At 40.7% G+C, this 17,839-nt stretch overlaps 2 protein-coding genes across 5 annotated transcripts in view; one reads left to right on the top strand and one right to left on the bottom strand.

The window, feature by feature from the left end:
• Nucleotides 1-6,850, top strand: part of LOC115145597 (mineralocorticoid receptor-like) — a 102,962-nt gene extending 96,112 nt beyond the window's left edge. For all 4 annotated transcript variants that reach the window (XM_065003908.1, XM_065003909.1, XM_065003906.1 and 1 more), the window contains exon 9: nucleotides 374-6,850. In XM_065003908.1, the coding sequence (XP_064859980.1) occupies nucleotides 374-529 (156 nt within the window). In that variant the 3' untranslated portion in view covers nucleotides 530-6,850. The remainder of the gene's footprint in view (nucleotides 1-373) is intronic.
• Nucleotides 6,851-12,694: 5,844 nt separating this feature from the next.
• LOC115145596 (rho GTPase-activating protein 10) overlaps nucleotides 12,695-17,839 on the bottom strand; it is a 69,561-nt gene continuing 64,416 nt past the window's right edge. The window contains exons 22-23 of the mRNA XM_065003905.1: nucleotides 17,390-17,490; nucleotides 12,695-15,617 (exon numbers count right to left, since the gene is read on the bottom strand). Coding sequence (XP_064859977.1) covers nucleotides 15,529-15,617; nucleotides 17,390-17,490 — 190 coding nt within the window. The 3' untranslated portion in view covers nucleotides 12,695-15,528. The remainder of the gene's footprint in view (nucleotides 15,618-17,389; nucleotides 17,491-17,839) is intronic.

Genomic DNA, 17,839 nt, shown 5'->3' with positions numbered 1-17,839 from the left:
GGCTATGGTAGGTGGCATCACTCTGAATAAGGTACGTTAAGGTAACCAAACACACGTCAGAAAAGGGGAATGCCAATTCAAGGTTTCCCAGGGCACAAAGTTGACCCCAACTTCCAAGAACAAGGCTTTGATTGTACTGTGTATTATTCACACTTCACTATAAGCCAATGAAATCCCTATGCAAACACAGCTGGATTCTATCAAACTTACAACTCTCCTTCCCGCTCTCCCTCCCCAGTCTCTCTCTACCCCTCTCAATGTGTATTTTCTACATTTATCTCTCTGCATTGTTGGGAAGGACCCATTTCACTGTTAGTCTCTATGTGACAAATAACATGTTATTGATTGATCCCTCCCTCTCTCTGTCCTCTAGCTGGTGGGGAACCTGCTAGACTTCTGTTTCTACACGTTCCGTGAGTCTCAGGCTCTGAAGGTGGAGTTTCCAGAGATGCTGGTGGAGATAATCAGTGACCAGATACCAAAGGTGGAGTCGGGCAACACACACACCCTCTACTTCCACAAGAAGTGACTGTACTGAGTCCTTGGGAGGAAGAGAGGAGAGAGAATGAAATAACGAGAGGGGGAGGAGTGGGAGAGGAGGAAGGCCAAGGAAGGACCCTAGCCTCAGGAGTGGCCTAACTACTATGCCAGCCAGTCAATCTGCTGCCCCCTCCCCGATCTCAAATGGGAGAGGAAGTGACACGTGAGGGGCAGGAAGTGAGGTGGAGGAAGTTGAGTCCCCCACACTGCAATCTCCGTCCGCAGGTTAGAGAGGTGACGCTGAGTGAGTGACATCTCAGCACCAAGGAAAACGCACTGACAAGGACTTTTTAAAATGTGACAAAGAAGCATCCCGACCCTTAGCGTGCGCCCCCCCCCAAAGACGAATATGTTTTTCTATGGATTCGAAGCCATACATTTTTTTGGTTGCGCTACAGTCCATACATTCACACAGACCCACGTGTACAGTAATGCAGCACGCACACAGGTAGACAGTAACACAGACCATCTTACCATCCTGAAAAATGTCAGATGATAACTGTGCTTTTGCATTGATTCATGGATATTAGTTCTACTACTCTGACAATATGGAAAACAATGCTTAGATGTTGCTATGCAGTGTATTTTCATTAGGTTACATGGCAACATATACTTTTTTCATGACAAAGACTAAATGTAGGGTTTCTGTGAGAGGATCAAGGTCTATTTGAACATACTCCAAGGGCTATACAAGCTTAACAATAAACTGAATAGTTGCAGAAAAAGCTAACTAATTCCACTTTTGTTCTGCAGTGGTGTGCATTACAACACCCAAATGCCCGCATAACTAAAATTGTTTTAACGTTGTATAACGATCAAAAACGTAACTCGTATTAATATGCAAAAACTTCAAAATGAAGAATTTTCAAAAGTATGGTGTTTTGTGTGATCCAGTGTGAAAAAAGTTGAGTAACAGTTAAAAGTGAATCTGCCATGTCATACGTGAAGGCTTTCTGATATGTAGATGATTAACTACGCAACATTTGTCAGTAGATGAATTCCATCCAAAATAGGTGCAGGAGTATGGAAGCACCTGATGGATTCACAATGACGACTTTCCCTCACATCGTAACGGCGGTACACCCAGTTAATTATCCAGGGGTTCTCAACTTTTTGGGGCTGTGACCTCTTTTTTCATAGCAAATTCATCAGGAACCCATTCATAAATCAGAACACAACTCTAATGAGTAAAAATAGCATAAAATGATTTTTACTAGGACTTTGGCTGTGCATGGCTGGACGAACCAAGTCTTGGTCCCTGGGAAAGACCATTTTAAAAGGCCCTTGGCATCGGAGAGAAAACGTTGCAGTTTTCAAGCTAATTTCCTGCAATTCTACACATTTTGTCATGGGGCCGATTTGTTGTTGTAGCTTTAAGGTTTATATCCTAAAATTCTACACATTTTGCCACGAGGCAGAGATAAACCGTAGCTGTTTAAAGCTTGAATGACAGTGCATATAAAAAACATTTTGGGGGAATACAAGGATAATTAATATTGAATACTGATAATTGGTTGAATACTGTGGATACCAATATCCCTGTGAGCCTCCCAGGCCCATGTTCCCCAGGGTTAAGAACATCAGTTGTACAGTAGATTAATAATGTATTACACCCTTTATATAGTATTATTCCACAGATCCCTTGGCCCAGATTTGTTTAGTCTGTTAGTAATAACAAAAGTACAAAAATAAATGATATATTTTGAGATGTGGAGCCCACTTTGAGAACCCCTGAATTATACAGTATAGTGAAAACATCAGAGCACCCATTTCTTGGTCTATTTCTACGTACTTACAGTGCATCCAAACCAGCACCCTTTGTGAAGTCAACCGACACTTCTCTACCGTTTCCAGAAATAATAATGAAGCATTTGTGTTGTTGCAAAGGTTTTCGGTTTCATAAACCAGACATTTTACACCTAAGGTGCTTCTTTTTGTAAACGTAAAGATGAAATAACACTTTTCTGGTAACTATCACATGTACAATTATCAGCATTAGATACAGGGTTGGGTAGGTTACTTTCTAAATGTAATCTGTTACAGTTACTAGCTACCTGTCCAAAATGTTCATCAGTAACGTCATTTTGGTATTACCCAAACTCAGTAACGCAATCTGATTATTTTCCCCTTAAGAGACATTAGAAGATGACAAAAATAATCCATCAAATGCATTGTGTGTGTCATCAGTGGTCTCCGACTTGTGATCAGATCCGCTCAGGTGGAACTTAAACTTGCCTTTCTCATAGAGAAAACGGAAAGGTGTCGTAATGGATTTTTTTCCCACAAACATCCATTCTGAATTTAAAAGTAATTCAAGAAGTAATCATCTGTTTTTAAAAGTAGGCATCCGTAATCGGATAACATTTGTGCTGGTAAAGTAACTGATTACAGTTGCATTTTTTTGTAATCAGATTACATGTAACTCCCCAACCCTGATTAGATACAATAACCTTCAAACATACTGTATGGCGTTGATATTGGAACTGGATGTTGGAAAATGCCATTACTCTACAGTCACAGTGCTTTCAGTAAATGCATAATGTATTCAAATTTACCTGGCAAGCGGCAAATACATACAGTAAATGCAATGGCACTTGCTTAGGTTACAGTCACATTTCCCCCACTGTTGTACAGAAACTGTTTTGGAAGTACATGTTGATACTGCTGATAAATGATTGACTCATTGCATTGGCCACCTGTCCTGATTTTGTGTTGTCCATCTTGTCTTTGGGCCAACTCTAGATGTATGGCCAGTCATCTGGACCATTCTTACCAGACCTGGGTTCAAACATGATTCAAAACCTTTCAAACTACTTTGAGCGTTTGCTTTAGTCTGCCGGGACTGTCAGGTGGGTGGGTTTTGCATTTTTTGGGACATTTCAATTGGTTCTATTGCAAAAGTCAAGCTCAATTAAGTACAGCTAAAGAATTTAAAACCATTTCAAATAGTACTTGAACCCAGGTCTTACTCTTACTAGTTTCACACCAGATTGAGTGACTGCTTAACCATTGTGGAACACTATGATGCTACTGAATAGCGTGAGATAGAGTCGTTTGAGAGGAAAAACAGAGGGGGCGTTTGGTTCCATCGTTTCACCTCGTTTGTGAGTGAGTGTGTGTGGTTGTTTGTTTTTTTTCCTGGCAAGCACGAGCATAATTGATCTGCATTTTTCGAGGGCATTGTTAGTTTTCCTACCTTCTATAGGATTATGCTGAATATCCTAATTGCCTGAATTAGATTTGTACAGAAGAGATGTGACAATTGAGGCATTAACCCAACTAGAACATTGTGTCTGGTTGATAACTAAATGTGAATAAAAACGGGGAGACCCTGCATGAATAAGGCCTATAGTTTAAAGAGATAGTTCACTTCAAAATGTGAACTACCCCTTTAAGGTGCTGTTGGTGTTTCACTATAGGTTCTACTTTGTAGGAAGCTGTCCAGAGTTGGACATAGAGAACAGACAATGGCAGGAGGATCACGATTAAAGAAAAAGCCGGTCCCTATGCTTAAACGGTCTCATTTTGCAGACTGTCCATCCATGTCCCTTTTGTACATTGCTGTGTTGAAGTTGTGAACTGAAGGACCCTAAAGACACGCTGTAAAGAACTGCTATTCTTTTTCGTCTTGTTTTGCTCCTCTACCCTCTCCTTTTTATTTTTGAAAAATAGTGTCAAAAAAGGTTCATAGGACGAATGGGAAAAGTATTTTTGAAAGAATTATATTTTGCTGGAAACAATATTTAAGTACTTTGTCTAAAAATAAAAAACATAACTTTTTTTGTAAAGTGAAATGTTTATGCATGCTTTTTTTGATGAGATGTTTACATTGTATTTAAGAAGGGAAAATTGTGCCTTTTTATCTCACCTGATTTAAAATTTTACAGTATATATTGTAAATAATAAAGAAAGTCATTATGTTTGAGTAGTGTAAAAAACATTTATAATTTAAAGGAATAATCCGGCCAGAAACTATATTTTGGTATTGGTTTCATTAGTCCACTGTTAATTGTGTAAAAAAAATAAAAATAAACTACTTCATTAGTCAAGTTTTCAAGAAGTAGGATTTTCAAGAAACAAATGCTGTCGTGGGTGTGGGGGGTAATTTTCAACTCGGAATTCAACTCGGAAATCCAAGTGGGAAACTCTGGCATATTTCTAGAGCTCCGACTTTCTAACCCTGAAGATCTCTGACATGATTTTACCCCGTTCTTTTGTCTTGAAAGCACCAAAGTTGCACTTTGCTTATTGAAAAACATACATCTTGAAAACTTGGCTGCTGACATGCAAAAACATTGAGACTATCAACAGGGGACTAATGAAACAAATTAAATATATAGTTTTTGAGTAGATTATTCCTTTAATTTACATCTTGTTGGAATATCTGCAGTTCATGCGGCTCCCACTTGTTATGTTGTCGTTTTGGATCATAGAAAGAAATGGCACAAGGTTCACACGAAAAAGCTAGCCTGCTCCCAGATCTGTTTGTGCAGTATTGTCAACTCTTGCCAGTCATTGTGATGCCAAACATGATAACGATTGGCAGGAGTTGGCAAGACAGCACAAACAGATCTGGGACCAGGCTACAAAAAAGCCAACGGGTTAGAGTGAGTTATGAAAGTACCAAACATTGTGACAGACACTTTACTACCTGAATGTTAGAGGAAGAACAGAAATGTTGTCGTCTTTTCTTCTTCCTTTACAAATAATGTTAACTGTTGATCTGATTTGTTTTGTACTTTTATTTAGCATTTTATGTCAATGTGACTTTAAAAAAAAGTAGGCAAACATATGTCATTTCTTTGTTACAGAGAGTAGACAGTACCAAACTATGGATCAATGAGTTCTTGCTGTTGACATGATTATCTCCCAAAGCACTTGGTGATATGTGATTTAATAGCACCACACAAATCAAACAATCAAAAAAAAGAAGATTAAAGCTGAAATACTGTAGGTTGAAAATACTCTTGCCTCTTCAGTTTGTTCAGCTATTAAAGGTTCCAACTCAGATACATTGTGAAAGACAGGTTGATGTGGTCACCACAATTGGGATTCATTTTACTACACTTCCAATCCATTTAGGAAATAATCTGGACATACCATTTGAATTGGAGGAAAAGGCTCATTGGGGTATAACTCTTGGATTGACTGAAAGTTTGACACCTAAATGAATTCGACTCCAATACTGGTGATAACATAGAACCCAAACCGTCCTACCCTGGGATTTCTAGAAACAACCATTTGTATCATTGAGATATGGATGCATCATGACTGTTCACAGGTTTAGTTGGCTTGGTCTCAGGTTTTGCAGTGCTCCCAATGGAAGTTCTCCTGTATATGGCTTACTGCCTTGCTCAGAAATAAGTTAGTGGTTATCTGCTCATCCTTTTACAGTACAACACTATGCATGTGTACAAAGGGATTTCCCACCATCTCATTTACAGTATGCATATAGAATAACAAATGAGGACTTTCAATTGCGACATATTCTAAACAAAAACGCTTATTACTCATCTTTTACAGCATTCATTTATCTCTGTGCAAGGACATGGATGTTCAGTAAACTCCAAAAGTATTGGGACAGTGACACATTTGTTGTTTTGGCTCAGTATTTCAGCACTCTGGATTTGAAATGATGCAATGACTATGAGAGGTTAAAGTGTATCATTATGCTAGGGTATGGGACCAAATACTGAACTTTAGACTATTTTATTACACAAGTGAATTTGTCCGAGTACTTTTGGTCCCCTAAAATGGGGGGACTATGTACAAAAAGTGCTGTACTTTCGAAATGGTTCACCCGATAAGGATGAAAATACCCTCAAATTAAAGCTGACAGTCTGCTCTTTAACCTCCAGTCATTGTATCATATCAAATCCAAAGTGCTGCAGTACAGAGCCAAAACAATGTGTCACTGTCCTAATACTTTGAGCTCACTATGTAGCTTACCAGCGATTTCTGTCCTACTTCACCGATATTGGACAGTTACAGTTGTAATGGAGCCACAGCATTAAACATGTTTTTTAACAAACATTAACCCCGTATATTGAGACTAAGCCATATCCCCAAAGCCACATCCAAGCTCAGCATTTCCTATTAATAGCACCTGGTTTGTTTTTATCCCAAAATACATTTTTAATCCAATGCTTTGTACAATATTTGTCAGCAACTATCCACAGTACATGAATATCCTTCAGCGTGAATAAAAACAACTAGTTCCTACTACAAACTGTATATCTTGAAGCAGATATTTGCCATAACTGTGTTTGCAAAACTATCAAGAGATTCCAATAAAACCGTTAACAAATAATGTCATTTTTGATTTGCAGTTTGTAAGTAACATCGAGTGTGTGCATGCGTCAGAAGACCCCAATGAGATTGTCTGAAAGAGGAAAACCAGAGGGAATGCACACAGCTCGGGCCACTGGCTTATCCAATCTGTATATATAGATCCAGGACTGGGAAAATTGGAGTAGGAGGATGGGAGGGATAGAGAGCCAGATGACTAATTAAGATGTGCCAGGAAGAGAAGAAAATGAGTTGAGAGACAGAGGGAGAGAATTTAGCATGTTATCCAAATGCATGTTTATTTGTTTTGCTAATATCAACTTTAAAAAAATATTTTTTTTTAGCTCATACAGACTTAACAATTCAATAGATAATGAGAGGGATGGAAAACAGAAGAGAAAGAGACTAAAGAGACATTTATAATATTATAACCCCCCCCTCCACCAGCCACCCTTGTAGACAGAATCACCATTAACCTCATTAAAAGCTGATCTGAAAATACTCCCGGATGCCAGACTGCAGCAACAGAACCCAACAGTATGACTTTTGCTCATTTATTTTCTCTCCCTCGCTCTTGAAAAATCCACAGCCCACTTCCAAATCTCCCCCAGATTTCCAATAGCTTTCACTGTGTAGTCGTGCCAGATAAACAGAATCTATTGGATCAGTCCCATTTCACGGCTGCACCCGGCACACATGGCGGCTTCTGTGGCCCCCTTTCTCTCTCAGCTACCTCTTTTTCCTCTCTCCCAACATTCTACACTCTGCTTTACATTTATTTCTCTCTCATTTCTTCATCTGTTCTTTTCACCCTGCATTGGTTCTTATCGCTTTCATTTTCTGTTGTTGCCTAATCGCACTCTGGAAAATCCTTCCCCACCAAGATAGGCTAATATTCAGATATTCTGATTCAAGGGAATTGAGATTGTTATCCTAATACACCAGATTAAAATCACATTGTGTTCGTCATATTCTTCTAAATGCTTACTTACTTCCCAACAATCCAGAGAAAGAAAATAGAGAAATAGAAAAAAACCCACAAGTAATAGATGTACAATGAGTAACTTGGCTATATACACGGAGTACCAGGACCAAGTCAATGTGCAGGGGTACGAGGTAATTGAGGTAGATATACACAGCAATAAAGTGACAGGATAGATAATAAACAGTGCAAAGGGTCAATGCAGACACACTGAACAAAAACAAACGCAACATGCAACAATTTCAAAGATTTTACTGAGTTACAGTTCATACTGTATTAAGGAAAGCAGTCAATTTAAATAAATTGATTAGGCCCTAATCTATGGATTTCACATGACTAGGAATACAGATATGCATGCGTTGGTCACAGATACCTTAAAAAGTAGGTGTGGATCAGAAAACCAGGCAGTATCTGGTGTGACCACCATTTGCCTTATGCAGCACGACATCTCCTTTGCATAGAGTTGATCAGGCTGTTGATTGTGGCCTGTGGAATGCCCACTGCCACCATGGGGCACTCTGTTCACAAATTTGACATCAGAAAACTGCTCGCCCACACAATGCCATACAGTACATGCTGTCTGCCATCTGCCCGGTAGTTGAAAACAGGATTCATCCGTGAAAAACACTTCTCCAGCGTGCCAGTTGCCTTCGAAGGTGAGCATTTGCACACTGAAGTTGGTTACGATGCCGAACTGCATCAAGACCCTGCTAATCTCAGACGATCCCGCAGGTGAAGAAGCCGGATGTGGAGGTCCTGGGCTGGCATGGTTACATGTGGTCTGCGGTGGTGAGGCGGCTTATGGTAGAGAAATTAACATTGCATTCTCTGGCAACAGCTCTGGTAGACATTACTGCAGTGAGCATGCCAATGGCATGATCCCTCAACTTCTGTGGCATTGTGTTGTGACAAAACTGCACATTTAAGAATGGCCTTTATTGCCCCCAGCACAAGGTGCACCTGTGTAATGATCATGCTGTTTCATAAGCTTTTTGATATGCCACACTTGTCAGGTTGATGGATTATCTTGGCAAAGGAGAAATGCTCACTAACACAGGGATGTAAACTAATTTGTACACACAATTTTAGAGAAATAAGCTTTTTGTGTGTATGTTATTTTTCTGTGGATCTTTTATTTCAGCTCATGAAACATGGGAACGCCACTTGACATGTTGAGTTTATAGTTAACCAAATACCGACCCGGACTAACTACTTAGCCATATTTTGGCTTGGGGTAGAAGCTGTTTAGAGTCCTGTTGGTTCCAGACTTGGTGCATCGGTACTGCTTGTCGTGCGGTAGCAGAGAGAATGGTCTATGACTTAGGGGGTTGGAGTCTGACAATATTTAGGGCCTTCCTCTGACACCGCCTGGTATAGAGGCCCTGGATGGCAGGGAGCTTGGCCATAGTAGTGTACTGGGCAGTACGCACTACTCTCTGTAGTGCCTTGTGCTCGGATGCCAAGCAGTTGCCCTACCAAGCAGTAAGGCACCCTCTGTTTCCTGTAGTCCACGATCTGCACCTTTGCCTTGCTGACGTTGAGGGAGAGGTTGTCCTGGCACCTTACTGCCAGGTCTTTGACCTCCTCCCTATAGGTTGTCTCAACGTCGTCGGTGATCGGGCCTACCACTGTCATGTTGTCAAACTTAATGATGGTGTTGGATTCGTGCGTGGCCACGCAGTTGTGGGTGAACAGGAGGGAACTAAGCACGAACCCCTGTAAGGTATTACAGATTGGGTCAGGGAAAGGTTGAACATTTCAGTGTAGACACTTGCCAGCTGGTCACCCACATATTCTTTTATAAAAAAGGAAAGTGTTGAGACTTCTGTTACATTGTTATGGCATAAGCTGAAAACTGTCACTAGGCTATGTGGTCTAGGGGCCATGATGTAATAAAAGACCAGGTCTACTTTCAGGTGCTCAAGGACACCGCACCGCAGGTGGTGGACGACAGCTGAGGCGTGGCCGAAGACTGCTGGCCGAAGAAATTAAAAACATCCAGCTAGATTTTTACTGTATCAAAGTACACAACTATAAGTGACGACACGGATGATTGGGGCTATACTGTAAGTGAATCTCACGAATAGACGGAAGGGCAGAGAAAGAAAAAGTTGACTGAATGCCTGCCTGTCTAAGTGAGCAGCAATACAGACTCATTTTCATTCCAGCTCCTTCAAGTCCTAATATAAGTAATATTGGGTTAGCTCCTCAACAAGAGTGACTACAGTAGTATCAGTGATTTTCTTAACAAATTACCCAAAAATTTGCAGGGAGGGTGAAAGAAGTGGAGCAAACAGACGCTGAGTGAGACTGACAGAGCGAGAACGGGGCAGACAGAGGCTGCCCACAAAGCTCGCTTTGCAAAATAAATGTACACATGCATGTTATTGAATTATTGCACCCACACTGCTCATGAGCGTCTGCGTAGCCAGGCGCTAAAAAAGAACTTGGTTCTATTTGTGACGCTTGATATGCTGCAAGTCCCAACTCTCCCATCTCATCATTGGTTTTTAGGAGCATATACCCATTTGGGTGATTGAAAGATGAACTGAGGTCCACACTCCAGGCCAGTTGATGGTGGTAACGCATCTTAAAGTTGGTTGCCAACCGCAATATAAAGTACAAAGAAGAAGCCAGAAGGAGGAGCGATTACTAGAAACAAAGTCTGTTTACCCTTTTACCTGTGGATTAATTGTCAGACGACTAGAGGACATTGTGCATTTCAGGTAAAATAACCAAATGTTTATATCCCAGGACATATTAGCTAACAAACAGTAAGCTAGCTAAATTTCCATAAATGTTTGCTTATCGACCGGTCCCGATATTAATATAGTTGGTTCAGAGTTCGTTTTGATATCTCAATCTGCGTAGTCCTGATCACATCTGGTGTGGGGGGACAAAATTCAGCATGCGCGCGAGCGGTCTGGTCAGCATGTGAGGCAGTAACATGCTGACCAGACCAGACACGTCGCATGCGCGAGCATCACAAAATAAATGTAGAAATCCATGTTATTCAATTATTGCACGCGCCATCAAGCGTCTGCGATGCCAAGGGCTAAAATAGAAGTCAGTTCTATTTCTGACGCAGATCGTGCTGAAAGTCCTGCCGCTCCCATCTCATTGGTTTATAGAAGCAGGTACCCACGTGCCATCTCCTCATTGGTTAACCCACGTGGGCGATTGAAAGACAAACCGTTTTGCCGGTCGTCATGGAAATACTATGAACGTTTAGATGGATCACCATATAAATTCAAGGATGAAAAAGGCTGGAAGGAGGAGAGATGACTAGAAACGATTCGGTTGGCAGTTGTGTAGATTAATTGTCGGAGTAGAGGACCTTGTGCATTTCAGGCAAAATAACTAAATGTTTATATCCCAGGACAAATTAGCTAGCAAGTGCAAGCTAACTATATAATTTCCATACATATTTAATGCTTTTCGACCTGTCCCCAAATTAATGTGTCATTGGTTCAGAGTGTGTTTTGACATTTTAACCTGCGTGTCGTGATCACGTTGTGTCGGGGTCAAAATACATTTATGCACGATGTCGCAAGCGCAGCCTGTTTGGGTTCCGTGTAAGATGGACAAACGCAAAAAAGAGATGAGACGAAAAGAGAAAATTAATGCGACACAAAGACCGAGAGAGACAGGCAGATTGTCTGTCTTTACTGAGTGAGAGACAAAATCGAGGCAGTCTGATAGTGAGAATAATTTGAGTCTCATTAGCTCAGCCTTGTTTGATTATGTAACCACTACTGTCACAGCCTGCTCTTTTGCAGTCTTCATGTCGAGCCATGACACCCCCCCCCCACACACTACCCTCCCCCTGGACACAGACCACCCTGTATTTATTTTTAGCCTAAACATCCGACCCAGCCAGTCGGCATGCCCTGCTCTCCAGTACAGACTACGTAAGAGTGGATGTCTTATGGTGCTTTCAAGACAACTGGGAACTCTGGGGAAAATAAATAAATTAAACTAGGTAAGATCATGACGTCAGTGATCTTCAGGTCGGAGCTCTAGAAAGAGGCCCAAGTTTCCGACTAGGCTGACCATTCAAAACAATGTTTCCCCAGTCGGAGCTAGTCCCCCCATCATGTTCCAAGTGGTCATGTTCCAAGTCAGATTTCGGAGTTCCGTTGTTTTGAACTCGGCAAGACTTGGAGGCCAACGACGCGTGATAATTATCTAACACTGCATCACATCCCAGTGGCCCGCTGGAAGCAATTTGTACATTAATTACGCCAGATGAAATCCCAAGGATTTTCACATGTGAGTGGAGGATTGAGGTTAGATAGAGACATCACGTGGCCTGTTGATACAGCCTATGATCCTTCGGAAAATACTGTAGTCGTACAGCTCCAATAGACTGGACTAGAGCTTTGTCGGTCTATCCTAATGTATAATGCAAATTTAAGTAGGCCTCCATTATAAAGTGGAAGACAAACTCGACTGCAGACAGTCGGGCTGTAGCAGACTGAATCAGTGACGAAAAATCTCTGCAGTGTCTATAGAGAAATGTCTACTGAATATCCCATGACTCAATAAGTAGAAAGGAAACATTCAGTAAGACTTCAAATGATTTCAATGTACTTAAAACACAGATACTGTTCTGCTAGAACAAGCAGGTAGAGGTTGATTCATTAAAAACTGCAGTAGCCAAAGATGTCCATTTCTTAATTATTTTTGGGGCCCCAAAATGATAACCTTTGATATATTCTATTCAATTGTTCTCCCACAGAAAGTCCTGACAGTCCAACAAACTTCTTTGAAAAGATTCAGTGGAGTTGCCATTTTACCTGATATCAAATATTCTTTTGGGAAGACCATTTCAGTCTGCAGTGTCCATCTACTCTCCAGTTATCAGAAGAATACATAATGGGGTAAATAATAAAAATGTCTTTATTTATTTAACATTGATCAAGAGGACATCCAATGTTACAAAATTGAAATGGATGCCAAGACCTTTAGACATGTCATGAATCAGTCTTAAATTACTGCAATGCAAAATGAGAGAGCAAAAGCTCTTAGAAAAATGAAACCGGCTTTTTTGAACGGCAATAGAATAAAAGTATTGTGATGTGTTTAGTACACTTACAATTGTAAAAACCACTCAACTTTAATTCAGTTGACCACTTAAAAAAAGGGCTTTAGAATAGAATATACTTGGCATTTTGTGTGGCCTTTTAAAATAACTATATACACAGCCATAGACAATACGATTTGGAAAATACTGAAGTTGTGGTCGTGGTAATAAAATATTTTCTTGTCAATTTGGTACAGAATGATAAAAATTAGATGTGAACGTCATCTAATTTTCGTAAATTCTGTTCAGAAAAATTGACCGTCAAATTTGGATCTATAAAACCGGTTTTCAATAAAACCCCACTGTTTTGCACATTCCCACATAACTGCGATGAGCATGGTCACACCTAAAGAATTGATTAGAACTTTAGATACTCATTCCATGTCATTTCAGCAAGCCATTTCTGCAACATCATTTTCTTGACATTTTATTTGAGAAATTAAGCTAATTGATTGCACCCAAATTGGCCCTTGTAATTTACAGGATTCACATAATATTCAATAAATATAGTATCCAACATCTTACTTGGACCAAAGGTTTTCCTATCAAACGCCACCCAAGGACCCCCCACCCCAATGGTCAGTATACAGCATCAGTTCTGTCTAACAAGTAGTATGGAGCTGCGGCTTGTAATGTATTCCCTCTGAATCAGGTGTTTCAACCCAACAAATGGCAGCTGAGTGGGCAACACCTATGGTGCAATTCTCATGAAACTTCCTACAAGCCCAAAACTCTGAAGAAATGGGTTAGTGACTAAAATGTGACAAAAGCCCTAACAAAATAATAAAATCATAAACTATTGCATGGCAGTCGTACATTTTTTTAATATAATTATTTGAAAATATATGTTGTGTGATTAGCAACTTGTACCATTAAACCCAACACCATTGCAAAATACTATACTATACTATACCCAAAATGTGTGTTTGGGACTTTTCCCATTGAACCCATTAGAACTGCTGTAGCCTAATGGTTTGTTTATTCACCAGGAATGGTCAAACTAATCCAGACCTTTTTTTAAAAGGAACAAACCACACAGAGGGGCTGTTTCCTGGACACAGATTATGCCGAAGGACAACCTGAATTGCTTTCATGGAGGACTGGCTTGAATTATGAGGATGGCCACAATTTAGTTTCATCATGAGCAAAAGCTATTGGTTTTTCTACCCAAAGTTGCAAAATAAATTGCATGGCAAGGGTCAGAAAAGGTGTGACCCATGTAATAAACACAAGAGACCAGCAACATGGATAAAAGGGTGTGGCAGTAGCAGGAACAGCGGCATATAGTAGGAAAAGCCTGGTACGCACACTAATTTATGGTAATGCCAGCGACTTCAAAATGGCTAATTTCTCTGAACAGGGGGAACCCCCCCCACCAGATTCACAGGAAATACATTATAGGATGAAGAAGCAACACTCCAAGTCACAGCTCCATACTACTTTCTAGACAGAGAACTGATACTGTATACTGGTTGTGGGGTGCAACTGGGGAGGATTATGAGTGGTATGTGGGTGGCTATTGGATTCCTCATGTCTTACTCATTGGTAGGAAGAATTATGGTCAAACGTTACTATATTTATTGAAGATGATTTAAATCCTATTATTTTAAATAGCCAATATGGGTGCAATCAATTCGCTTAAATTCTTAGAGATCAAATTGTTTCAGGAATGCTAATCTTATCTGTAACTACAGAAACAATTTCAGCACAATCTGAGATAGTGAGTGTCAAAATCCTCCTTGTTCTTTTTGAAGTGATAACGACCCGATAACTAGTCTAAGCTCAGACATCATTGAATGTCTAGGTCAACAAGTATGCAGAGGGAGTGTCTGAACCACAGAAATACAAGAACCGTTCTAGAAATATAATTACTATGGTTTGATCGAAGGAAAACCATTCCAATATGACTGCCTCTATGGCATGTCAGTGTACAACGGTGGATACCATATTTAAAAAAAAAAAAAAAGCTAATTGTGGTAAAACGAAAAAAATGCAATCAATGTGCCAATTAAATAAATCACAATATACCAAAGCACCTCTTGAAGAGTATTTCAGACATTCTTCACGGAACACACCTCTTTATCATTTTCCAAACATACCTGTTCAGTAAATACATGTCAACTGTCTTGGTGTTGTAAGGCACCTTAAAATGTTACTTTCTTTCCTATATCCAAGATAATGGATTGTACATCATTGCTGGGGGATATTTATTATTATTCTGCATTAAAGTGAATGAACGTGTTGATGAACGCATAGTACTCGCCGGGCAGGGAACGTGAGAGTTGAAGGCATAAGAAAAAGTATGAATTTGAGAATGGGAGTGTGTCATCATCGACTTCATGGATACCATGTGTAAGGTGACAGTTGGGCGAGATACAGCCATAGATGGTAGCAGGCCAGGCGACCCTTGGGTTTGGCATACAGCATCTAGACGTAGATTGTCAGGGATGACGAGACCCCTCTTCCACTAGCCTGATCCAAGATCTGTTTGTGCGGTCTTCCCAACAATGTTTTGCTGTATAGCAAACTTCCACAGTTTGGTAATGACTATGACCATATAAAAAGGTAGACAGCACAAACAGCTCTGGGACAAGGCTAGTCTTCCACAGAGTATACAGGCTAAGGTTCTGGACTACAGCATCTCCACATAGTTTTCAGGGATGAGGCCTTTCTTCCCCTCCAGCTCTCCTTCCAGCCAGCCAGGTTCTCTGGAAGGTGCCACTGCAGATGGGAACAGAAGGTACCAGGAGACAGGGTGAGCTAGGGATAAACATACTGCATTTCACCAGTGTTAGAAAACACAGATGGCTGTGTCAGTGAGAGAGAATTTTGCTCAGAGCTTTATAGTTGACATTTTATAGTCGGCATAGATAGAGTATATAAACAACCACCAGCTCAGCAAACAATGAAATTGTGGTGGAAATAAAAATTTAACTTTCTGTGCTCTGGAAATACTCAGCAACTACGGAAAGTGATGGGCAATGTCCCCTTGCCATGTCATCCTCATTTTGTCCGTTCAGTTAATGTTGGGAGAATGACTCAAGAGGGTATCATTGTAGGCTGTGTTTGGCACAGATAAGCTTTTCAGAGAACAGGGACATGTTCATTTGGCACTAAATTGATTAAAAACAGACATACAGGGAGGGACTTCTCCAATCAGAATTCTTCATTTCAGTTCTGCATTGCAAAATGTTTGAAAACGTTTTTAAGTTGGTCTTCCCATGGTGCCGGACCATCTTCAGACTGAATATGAGATGATAGTCAGAAGTAAATTGGCAGCAAAATACAGCACCAATGGATTCCTACCCAAACTCTGTATATTTGACTAAAGTGAAATGGGCTGAGATATGTTGATGCATAACTTTAGTATTTTCTAACCCATCTCTAAAATGTTTATACTACGTGATATTTGGCTCCCTTGCTTGTGGTGTATATTATTTAATGTGATACGATTTCTTACGAGATGGAAAACTCAAGATGATATTAAAACAAGCTGTGCCATTATTAAAACTATTATTGATAAAATAGGTTGAGACCATGTTTGGTTAGGTATGCGCAAGCCAATATAGGTCTCTAGTCAAGCGATTGGCCATATTTGCCCTCATACTGTAACACTTCTTTTGACAAGGGTTCTATCATTTGTCGACCTATGCACTGCCAATTGACTGTGGCTTTGAGATAGTTGGATTCTCAATATGAGACAGTGAATCATATTTTTCAAATATTTTTGGCTCGAGGGCGTACATTTTATATTTTCCATCTGAGTTACAATCTCAAACACCTCAGTTAAACTCAAATTGGAAAACAACCCCATACCAGATAATATTTTATTAGTAGTCACTTGCCTGACCACTCACCATGAATTTAATTCCTCTGCTCTATTAAAATTGCTATATACATTCAGTCTGAATCTGACATCCTAGAAGTCATTGAGGGGAGTTGTACAAAACAAATTGAATCAGCGATTCAATCATCTCTAACAAATCAAAGTTGATAAAGTCATCATGGAGGCTGGCTCTGGCCCAACCCATCAGTTTCTGGGACCAATCAGAACTGTCAGAATGTGTTCGCATTCTAGAAATCATATGGCAAATATCCAGACTCATCGTTTGGCAAGAGGCCTATGGATAGGTAGCTAGGCAAGTGTCTTGCATCTTCAGGAACCCCAGCCCATATGCATACTTGAGTAAGCCCTCAATGATAATTGACTGGTAATACCCAGCCACGGACGCATCTTATCAACAACAATTACATATCCTCTTGTTGTGAAGACTCATATCAAGTCCATTTCCCTTGACTGACTAGAGCTCTGTCAAGACCCCTTTCAGATGGACTGGAGAGTCACGACCTCTCCTCTCTCCCTCTATCCATCACTCAGTCTGATTCAAGATCAGATTGGGCTGTCCTGTTACTGGTTCCCTCACGGAATCCAATATGCCCGGCGGTTCTTTGAGATTTGAGTGAGCGACCGTTGTCGGAGCGATAACACTTACCGGCGCTGAATATTGCTCCGACCTGGAAGGATAACTCAGATTCGTGCTCGGCCTCGCACGGGTACACCGCCATGGCTCTCTTGCCGCCGCCACCGGTGACACTGAAAAATGAAGACAATCAGTGAGCTGGCGGGGCTTTGGGAGAGAGGGAGATCAGAGGATTACTCCACGGTTCAATCTAGGCTAGGTGATCAGTACTGAAACAGCAGGGAGAAAATGAGCAAAAGGACTACGGGTATCTCAGGGGCTGGCGCGAACCAAGAGGACTATGGGTATCTCAGAGGCTGGCGCAAACCAAGAGGACTGTTGTATGGCCGCTATCTGAATCTGGCGAGCGAGTCCACACACCACCGTCCCCCTCTGAGACACAGGGTCAGTGTGGATGCATCTCAGATTGCAGGCATGCACCAGGCCACAGCGATAGACACCCATTATGGTTCTACTGAGATA

This window comes from Oncorhynchus nerka, linkage group LG18 (assembly GCF_034236695.1).
Source record: "Oncorhynchus nerka isolate Pitt River linkage group LG18, Oner_Uvic_2.0, whole genome shotgun sequence".
NCBI classification, from domain to species: domain Eukaryota; kingdom Metazoa; phylum Chordata; class Actinopteri; order Salmoniformes; family Salmonidae; genus Oncorhynchus; species Oncorhynchus nerka.
Note: the sequence above shows the minus strand (reverse complement) of the source record. Positions and strands in the feature narration are given on the sequence as shown.